Raw genomic sequence first — 10,490 nt, 5'->3', positions numbered from 1 at the left:
TTTGTTTTGAGGGGGGAAAGTGTTAGCTGCTCGGCATGCAGGATGTCTCTAACTCTGGGGAGAGAAGGAGGATGAATTCGTTGGCAGTACAGCTGACTTCTCAGTAGTCTAGATTCTGGTATTGTCCCAAATGTTGGTTTGTAACAATATCTGACATCACATCTTAGGTGAGAATTGATGGGCAATAGCCCACCTCTGATTTGCCACCAGAAAATATGGCAGTACAAAAAGTGAGTGAAATCAGCTGTTCCTGTTCTAAATACATATGCAAATGCATAGGCAAGTGCACCTATCTTAAAGTAGCGTTGCAATGTTTAGATGATTAATCGAATTGACTGACCAAATATTTTGATCAGTTAACAGATTTTTTTTTCAGACTGTGTTATTTTTAGTGTGAGCAATTGCAAAGTAATTACAGGTGCCTTCTTATAAGAAGCATTTGTCTTTCACCCCCACACAGGAGAAAATGCCTCTTCTGAGATCGTAGCAGCTGTGACAAATGCAGCCATCATCTAAAAACAGAGCAGTGCTTTTCTCTTCAGAATGATTGTGGTGGTGTTTGCAAATTTATGCAGACTTAATTGATTAATCAACTAAGGTTTCTTCGACTGAATGATAGCCCTATCCTAAACCCAACTTAGATGTGGGGGTAAGTACTAGTGATTTCAGTGGAGGTTACTTCACTGTGTGGGTGGGTGTTTAGGCTTGTGATCCTAATAATGAATTGCACAGTGTTGGCCTTACAGCAGGTGATTCTGCCTTCATTCAAGGCACATGAATGTTGTTAGAAAGCAGGAGAAGCATCTTGGTTTTAAACATGAATTAGTTCCATGGCAACTGACACATCTGCTAATCTTATCCAAAGCTGTTCATGTTCTCTACCTCAAGAATTTTAAATCCTTCTTCAGAATGTATACAAATTTGGCTACTTTGCATGAAATTGCTTGATTTCCATTATTTCCTATGAAATAGTGTGAGCAGTGGAGTGAATGAGGATGGTGGCAAGGAACAGCCTTACTGACAGGAGAACTATTGACATATGAGAGGCAGGAGAAACAATCATACATGGGAAGGGACAAGTTGTACAGCCAAGATGTTCCTACCCCTAAGCACCAGCGTTATCTGTAGAAGCTGCCTGCATGTTGTACAGCTAGACTGAGGACTGAGAGGGCTAGAAACTTTTTTTTAAGTGAAGACTAGATTCTTGAGAATTTAGAAGATGAACAGCCTTGTTTACATTTGTATCTCCCTGTCTGTTGTCCTGTCCAAATGATCTGTCACATCAGTCTTGGGATACATCCAGACTTTTATATATGCTCTGAGAACATACCCTAACTGGTTAGATGTGCTTGGCAGGTATGTCCAACCACCTTTCCACAGTCTCTCTCCACAATCCATGTGTTCTACTTAAACATGTTACGTTACCAGGAAGCCAATGTTCAGTTCACCAATGCTCCTGTACAAACTGCTTGCATTTACCTCTAGTCTGGTTGAAGAAAGAGCGAGCCAGATGATGTAGCTTGTAGTGGAGCAGCTTCTATTAATGAGTGTGCAAAATGGAGTACAGGGGCCAGTACGTTCAGCAAGAGAAACTGTACTTCCATTGCTTGCTTCTGCTTTGACCCAAAACAGCAGCAGCAGCACCTGGCCCAAGCCACAGAGATCATAGAATAGTAGTAGGGTTGGAAGGGGCCTATAAGACCATCAAGTCCAGCCCCCGAAGATGTGATGACTCTGATGGAGGCTTGGCTCTTATTCTGGAGGGAGGGAAAGAAATCAAGAGTACTCATTCACTTGTTTCTACATCTCTCACCCCCTTGGGTCTTTCTACTATGACATTCTATCCTGAGGGATTTGAGCCACATTAGTGCATGCTTAAAAGTAGTGGCAGTATTTGATAACTTAAATAAAAGCGTGAAAGGTATCAAGGTGAAGCTTTAAGGCTCAGTGGTGGAGGCTTGGAGCGGAGACCTGGTTTTGGCATGGCTTAAGGAGTCTCTAGCGAGCTGGTTAGCAGTTTGGGGAACTTTCTGGATCTTCTTATATTCCCAGGATAAAATAACTGCTTGATGGTGGATCTTTTTGGGAAGCGCCTTTGCAGTGCCTGTGTCTTTGTTCTATGTCTGTCCCATGATTCCTGCTGTTTATTCTGAGTTGTAGAAGTTATGATGGCTGTGGTTGTAATGGTCCTCTTCATCTCCAATGCTGGGATAGTTGGGCGTGAGGCAATACTTGGAGTCATAGACCTGCCGGGGCAGCCCATACACAGTCATGCCCTGCTGTGAGGCCCCTTTGTTGCTGCCCATCTGCAGAGAGATGTTCTGGGTGTCACAGTGCTCCATGCCCAGGGCGGGCTCAAAGATCTGCCGCTTGGTTCCAGGAGCTGTCATGCCCGCCTGAGGATGGATGTAGGTGGGGGTAGAGGGAGAAGAGCAGATAAGTAGGAAATAGAGCATAAAAGCTTTGCAATATGTCTTAAGGAGAAGAATGGAAAACATGCAGCAGGGGTAGGCAACCTGGTGCCCTCCAGATGTTTTTGACTTCAGTTCACATAACTCCCAGTCAGCACGGCCAATGGTCAAGGATTCTGGGAGCTGTAGTCCAAAACATCTGGAGGGTGCCAGGTTACCTGCCCCAGGCATACAGGCGCCCCCACCAGTATTTAGTGTAGCTAACAGGCCTTTACTGGTTTTATAGGAAAGGAAAATTCTGGCTTGCATGTTTAAGTATCTCTCCACATTCTAAGGTTGAGATACTTGCTTTCTAGCATAACACACACCTCAGATCTCTCTTCTGAGCTAGCCTTGATCTTTGAGGAGCTAAAAATATTTGTTGAACACTTTGAGATTAGACGTACCAGGTTTTGGAACTACACTTGGGAAGAAAGAACAAGCCAGGACGTGTTTACTGGCAATCTTATCTTGAGTTAATGGGCCCTGCCTGGCCTGAACTTGATTTAGCCTCAGTTCCCATGTTTGTTAGAGGCTGAAAGCAAGGCAGTTGGCTTGGAAAGAATCATGGGCTTGTTTTTAATCAGTTTTGCTGTTCATTCTGCATTAAGTGGTCATGTACAAACAGCAGCAGGGGCTTTATCTTTGGTGGAATGCTAGTATTTTTGCATGTTGCCTAAAAACTAACTGTACAAAAGTACTTAACTCATAGTTACCTACGACTGGTCCATGAGACAGTGTGCCTGAAACCCACAGGAATGCCTTGCTCATGTAGGCAGGTAGTGCTATATAAATAAGTCCCCATGTAGTAACACATGCACAGCTGTTTCCTCCAGAAACTGACTTGTTTTTAACACTGCTGCTGTGCTTCATTTCATTTGATATTTCTTAAGCTACCTGCTTTTATTTTCTCTCTGTGGAGGCTGCATTGCAATGGAAGCAGCATGTCTGCTATCCTCCTGCAGTAGTGGAGGTTCAGCTGGTGGACAGACTTCTGATGCTCCAGTTGGAAGGATAGGGGACAAAACAGGGGGCGATAGATAGTATCTTTCTAGAGTCAACCCATGGGTTTTTGACCAAGACAGGAGAACTCAGACACACACTATATGTAATTGGGGTATTGGACCTGTCTCTGTTGGACTTCGCAGGATCTTACTCCGATTAAGTCTATTTCCTTTCCTAGTTGGAGCATTACATCCTCCATCTTGGTAACACATTTTTTTTTCCATTCACATTTCTTACCTGGCTAGCCCCCTTGTTAGTTCCCATCTGTAGACTGATTGTGGCTTGATCTAGAGGTTGATCTGTGCCCAACTTGGGGTCATAGAGGTGCCGACGTGTGCCATATGCAGTCATGCCCTGCTGGCTAGCAAACTTGTTGGTGCCCATCTGAGAAGAACACAGTGTTGATAATTAGACTGGTTGTTCCAGCACTGCCAAGTTTCCCTTTGGCAAGTAGGTATCCATCCAGCTATCCGCTGATGGAAAGCCCCCACCATACTCTGCCATCAATTTCATATTCTTCATCCCATTTCTGTTTCTGCTACACATCTCAGCCATGTATCTGATGCTTCTAGAAGACCTTTGTTCCCACTCACCGCATTATTGGAAATTAGGTTTTGGAACACCATGGCTGAAGTTTGATTGCTATCTATAGGTGGTGTAAACCTCTCGGAGGGTACCAAGCTACCTGTTGTAATGAACCATACATGGGAGTGGCCTGTTGGGAGCGGGTAGAATGGGAGTGAATGTAGCTGGTTTCTAGACAAAGCCAACACTGGTAGGATTTGAACCCTGCCCCCCCCCCCCCCCCCCCGGAAATACTGTTTTATGCTGTGGTCTTCCTGGACCTCTACTGTTTTTAGCCTGGTGCTTTGCTCTACATTCTGCTGTGGCTAGTTGCCCTTATTGTAACCCCTATTCTGCTCAGAGAGAGGAATGAACAGATTCCCTCAGTTCCACTCTTTTATTGTTCTGACTGTTTGATATCCTATGGTTTTGCTCTGTCTGAATTCCAGCACGAATTGTGGATTTCAGAATATTAACAGATCATAAATATACACCTGCAGCCTCACAATTTTAAAATGGAAAAAAATTCCCTCCACTTGTGATCATGTGAGAAGTTTTTTTTTAAGGGGAATTTAAAAATGGGGAATGCTGTTTTTTTAAAGTATAAAGGAAGTTAAAATAATTGCACAATAAAAAAACAAAAAACAACGTTTGTAATTGTTTAAAGTGCCTTGCAAAATTCCAGAAATATATTGCAGAAGAGCTGACTATTCTAACATTGCGTTCCATTCCAGTAAACATACTGGGTAAAGTAGAACTTCAGAATCCAAGGTGAAATCTGGCAAAGATGGATTCTGTAAACATCCCTAGTTCCCAGCTATTCCATAGAGGAACTTCCAGTTCCTAATTTAATAAAATGAGTCGGCAGGAAGTGGCATTCGAACAAGCTCCCATCAGCAGTTGTGACTCTGCCTTAACGCATGCCAACATGGTACATATCTGTGTATGCTGTTGCAGTACTCTGGAGCCTAACCAGTTTAGGGCACAATCCTACGTGGAGAGGCGGCCACCTCCAAATTCGGAGGTGACCATCTATCCAATGCAGGGCAGGAGGAGAGCGGAGGGGATCGTTTCCTGCATGCTCCAACTTCCCTGTATTCGTGGCTAGACAGCTGATTTCAGCTGTCTAGCTGCGGGAGGTCAGGGTGGGGAGGCCAGACGATGCCAAGGAAGCGTTGTACCTGCACTTACACACTCCTCCCTCCTAGCCCCCAGGACCGCCCTTTTTTGCCCCGCTCCACTCTTCTGAGTGCTGAGTCCAGGGACAATCTGTGCCTCCTATGAGGCGGCGGACAAGGGGGAGGGGAGGCGGTTCCTGGAAACCGACCAATCCTCTGGCCCTCTAGCCACTGACTAGAGACCATAGGATTGCACCCTTAGAGTGACAAGAGATTCACAGGACAACAGCCTGCTTTATCACAGAATGAGGAGGACTGAGATTGTACCTGGCATGTGTATATGCATATGCTGAGGAGCGTGTGTGTGGGAGAGCCAGTGTGGTGTAGAGGTTAAGAGTGCTGGACTGGGACTTGGAGACCCAGGTTGTAGTCCTCTCTCAGCCATGAAGCTCACTGGGTGACTTTGGGCCAGTCACTGACTCTCAACTTAACCTACCTCGCAAGGTGGTTGTGAGGATAAAATGGAGAGGTGGAGGACCACTTACAAGAGGATAAAAACCAGGATACAAATTTAATAATATAAATAATAAGAGGGTCGGAAGCGGGGAGCCAGTTCAATAAAATCCTGGGAGCTGGATCGACAGAAGTCCTTCCATTTTCCCCATTTTTTTCAAGCCCAATAAATCCAGGGGGGGCGGGGATGTGTTTTTCCCAAACTTCCCCAGGTTTTTCCAATTTTCCCTGGCTTTTTTCCCTAGGCCTTCACATCACCTTTCACAAAAGATGAAAGTTGCAAAAAGCTTTTAAGGGAGATGTACTTTGGGGATGGTCCTTAAGACAACATATGAATGCTGAATTGCTATAACATCAAGAAAGAGGCAAATTCTTACAGAGTTTTAGACTAAATCATTTCATCTTTAATCTGCCATGGCCTACCACAGCACATGTTTTTTAGATAGGTGCAGTGTCATCGGGTGCCTCTAGGTGGCAATGTAATGCCCAAAGTTGCCTCACTTTGCTTTGCTGATTGCTCAGGCTGGCTGGCTGCATTAACATCCTAACCTCCTGCTACTTCTAGTTGCTTGTGGCTGCAACCAACTTTCAGCCGGGGTTTGCGTGACTGGACAACCACCTCCAAATAGTAATTCAAGACCTCAAGAATTGGGACCCAGACTCCTCCTTCAATGTTACAAGGGATTCTGTGTGCTCCTTGCAGACCATTAGTGGCCATGTCAGTTAGGGAGAATTCCCAGTTAAAATAGTTCAGGGTGGAGTTCTGGAGCCACGCACCTGCAGCCCAATGATGTTCCGTCCTTCTTTCAGCTTTTCAGGCAGGAATTTGCGCTGCTGTTTCTCAGCATATTTCACACCTATATTCACCTTGTTGCCTTTTGTCTTGGCCTGTACCGGGGACAAGAAACGGACGTCCTCTCAGGTTTTGCCTTTGTAAAGTTGATCCTCTTACCCCATGGATCTCATGCATACACGGGACCCTGGCTTTTTTTCTTCCTGTGTAGCAGAAACTGCTGTGTTACCATGAGTGGGTAGGGGTCTGCCTTGCATTCAAGCCCAGAGCAACAGGAGGCTTCCCTGCTCAGACCTGCTGGGCCTACTGCGCTCCAGACTGGGATCAGATAGGCCAGAGCTCAGTGCTTTGAAAATGCTTTTCTTAAAGTGAGAGGTGTGACTCTCTGCTTCTTAGTTCTCAGTGTGTGAGAATAGGCTGTGGGCACAGAGTGGCAAAGGAAATGCACTCTGCTCAGAGACATCTTAGTACTTCACATATTCGAGTGCTTAGATCTGGTATTTAAAGCAAATTCCAGGGATGAGCCTTGGTGGCAGTTAAGCCCTAGGTATTGGAGTGGGGCTCCTTCTGCCCACCAACTATATGGGGAGAAAACTGGGTTCATACTTTAGGAGAAAAAGGTGTAGTCTAAGCACAATTGGAACTCATAGATTTGTTTACATGGGATGTAAAGCTGCGGCCTGGTGTGTGCTGCCATCCCATATTGAGGTAGACCTGGTATATTATAGCACCGGACAGCGTGAGCTGGGAGGCTTTTGTCTGAGTTCGTAAGCCATGGAATCTTCAGATGGGCTTGGGCAAGCAACTATTCTGTTGACCTCTCCCCCATTTGCAATATGGGGGAAATGCCAACCAACCTTATGAGTTGTTTGTAAAGACTACTGAGGTCATGTTGGTGAAGCAACTTCATTGCACTACATACATGCTAAATAATAATATTTCTGTTTAGCACTGTTACTTGAATCCTTACTGAAAAAGTGGGCAGCTGGGCTGCTTACCATGCTAGCCAGAGCAATCAGCGTAGACTGAACCTGGGTGTGGTTTGTGTTTTCAAAGAGGTCATTGGCTTCAAAGATGTCGTGGGGCTTCACTCCATATCTTGTGATAGCTTTAATGAAGTTGCCGATGTTTTCCAGCTGCAAAACAGGAGGGCCAGTTGAACCATCTGCTGAGCCTTTTCCTCCCCCAAGTTGCCCAGCTCAGTTGTCCAGGTAATAGCCTCCTTCCACAGCTATCCCATTGGCAAGTGGACAGTGGAATTTAGAGCAGGGGTGGGCAAATCTCCAGGCTTGTGATATTTCCCCCTTTTTTTACTAGAACCCTGAGATCCACCAAAGACACAAACGTAGAATTCAAGAATGCTGAGCCCATTTCAGAACTGAATGGAGCTCACAGTCCTTCCACACACAAAAACATTCCTGGTTACCCCAAGCTTTCTTCATTTCAGCAGTATAATTTAGGGTGGGAGGGGAGTTATTTTGTTGCTTCTATTTAAAAGAGAGAAAGAGAGAGATGGAAATCCATCCTGATCTACTGCAAATCACCCATAGATCTACCATTAGATCCAGATCTACTTTCTGCCCACGCCTGGCTTAGAGAACACTCTCTTCAGGGTTTTTTTGTAGCTCAAGAGGGGGGAAAAACCAACTGAAAAGGGTGAGGTCATCACCAGTGGTGGTAAGAAGGTAGCAGAAGGAAATCTTCACAAAATGAATAGCCAAACTATTGGATTCAATGCCATGTCCAGCATAAGTAAGGGAGCAATCTTATGGGGATAGTTCGCCGCCACCAAACTCGGAAGTGACCACCTATCCAATGCAGGGCGGGTGGAAGGGATCTTCTCCTCTGCACTCCACCCACCCTGCATTTGTGGCTAGACAGCCAATTTCGGCTGTCTAGCCACAGGACTTTGGAGCAGGAGGGAGGCCAGATGACACACAGGAAGCATTGTACTGGCACTTCCACACTCCTCGCCCCCAGGAACGCCCCCTTTCCCCCCACTCCACGCTGCTGTTCCGAGCCTGGAGCCCAGGATGATCTGTGCCACCTACAAGGTGGAGTGGGAGGGGAGGCGGTTTTCTGGGAACCGACCTTCAAGCGCGGGCTCTGAGGTTGGTTCCTGAAAACTGAACAATCCTACGGCTGTCTAGCCACTGTCTAGCAGCTATAGGATTGTGCTCTTAAGTTATGTTGATCAGTGGGGAGGGGGTGTAACAGTATATAGTATAATACCCAGTGCATTAGGATCAGCTAACAGCCATAGAATACTGAGCTGGCAAAGGGCAGTGTGTTTATTTTTTTGTTACATTTATATACTGTCCAACTGGCAAATGCCCTTGGGACAGTTTACAATCATAACAAAAAAGAAAACAATAACTATGAAAACATAAAATCATACAGTATTTAAAACCTTAAAAAATATTAAACATTGAGGAGCCAGTAGTAAAATTAATAAAAACTAATTAATCAGAGCAACAGATTAAAGATTAAATGCCTGCTGAAGAAGGTGTCTAATGAAGATTACAGGCAGATATCCCTGGGAAGGGCATTCCACACGCAGGAGGCTGCTACAGAGAAGGCGCTTTCCCTGGTAGCAACCCATCACGTTATTTGGGGTGGCAGTACCCGAAGAAGAGCCTCCGAAGGTGGTATTAACAATCGGGCAGGAACATACAGGAGAAGACACTTCTTCAGGTAGACTGGTTCTGAGCCATTTAGGGCTTTAAAGGTCAGCACTAACTCACTGAATCAGGGTCAGAAACCAACTGGCAACCGATGCAGTACTGGAGTAATATGTTCCAAACAACCAGTCCCAGTAAACAGCCTTACTGCTCTGTTCTGCACTAACAAGTTTCTGGGCCGTCTTCAGAGGTAGCCCCATGTATAACGCATTGCAATAATTCAGATGGGAGGTTATCGGTTCATGGGTAATTGTAGGCAGACTATCTCTGTCCAGGTAGGGTCTTAACGGTTATATCAACTGAAGCTGGCAAAAGGCACTTCATGCCACTGAGGCCACTTGGACCTCAAATGATATAGCTGGAACTATGCGTATCCCCAGATTATGAACTTCTGGGGGAGTGTAACCTCATTTAGAGCACATTGAATGCCACTTAACAGGACAGATGCACCACCTACAAACAGAACTTTTGTCTTGTCTGGATTGCGTCTATTTATTGGCCCTCATCCAGCCCATTATAGAATCAAGCACTGGTTCAGGACAGTCACTGCCTCACCTGCATTTAATGAAAGGGAGAGGTAGAGCTGGGTGTCATCCACATATTGATGACACCTCTCTCCTTCCATCTAGACAACCTCTCCCAGTGGTTTCATGTAGATGTTTAAAAGCATAGGGCACAAAACCCCTGAGGGATGCCATAACAGAGTTTCTGTAAGGCAGAACTAGAGTCCCGCAGCACTACCTTCTGCAACCGGCTGTTCAAATAGGAGCAGGACCACTGCGAAACAGTGCCTCCAAATCCATTCAATTCCCAGTTCAGTCAACTTCCCCAGAAGGATACCGTGTATCGAAAGCCATTGAGAGGTCCAGGAGAGCGAACAGGGATGCTCTTCCCCTGTCTGTCTCCTGGTCAAGGTTGTCCCACAGTGCAACCAAGGCAGTCTCCACCCTGAAATAGGGCCTACAACCTGATGGGAATGGGTCCAGATAATCAGTATCATCTAGAAGTGCCTGCTCAGCAACCACGTGCTCAATCACCTTGCTGCAAAATGGACGATTGGCCACTGGTTTAAAAGTATTAAGACCCTTTGGATCGAACTCCAGCTTTTTCAAGAGAGGATGAGCCACTGTCTCTTTAAAAGAGATCACTAGTCAGCCATCTCTCAAGGAAGTGTTGATCACTTCCTGGATCCTGGTCATCAGGCTAAATCTACTAGCTGTAATCAACCAAGAAGGCCGGGGGGGGGGGGTGCATGAGGAGAGAGAGATCCAAGCACTCTGAACACATCATCGGCCATCAACAAGTAAAATTCCTCCCTTACAACTGGACAAGAGGGTACACTGAACACTTCCACCACCCACTTTGC

The 10,490-nt window shown here is 45.7% G+C and overlaps 1 protein-coding gene across 1 annotated transcript in view; it reads right to left on the bottom strand.

The window, feature by feature from the left end:
* Positions 1-2,094: 2,094 nt before the first annotated feature.
* The window catches only part of CNN1 (calponin 1), a 46,341-nt gene continuing 37,945 nt past the window's right edge, over positions 2,095-10,490 (bottom strand). The window contains exons 4-7 of the mRNA XM_084835723.1: positions 7,442-7,579; positions 6,428-6,538; positions 3,693-3,839; positions 2,095-2,396 (exon numbers count right to left, since the gene is read on the bottom strand). Of these exons, the coding sequence (XP_084691849.1) occupies positions 2,145-2,396; positions 3,693-3,839; positions 6,428-6,538; positions 7,442-7,579 (648 nt within the window). The 3' untranslated portion in view covers positions 2,095-2,144. The remainder of the gene's footprint in view (positions 2,397-3,692; positions 3,840-6,427; positions 6,539-7,441; positions 7,580-10,490) is intronic.

This window comes from Heloderma suspectum, chromosome 2 (genome assembly GCF_057233095.1).
Source record: "Heloderma suspectum isolate Gila_16-S chromosome 2, 16-S_ref, whole genome shotgun sequence".
Lineage (NCBI taxonomy): Eukaryota > Metazoa > Chordata > Lepidosauria > Squamata > Helodermatidae > Heloderma > Heloderma suspectum.
This window is presented reverse-complemented; position numbering and strand designations above follow the sequence as displayed.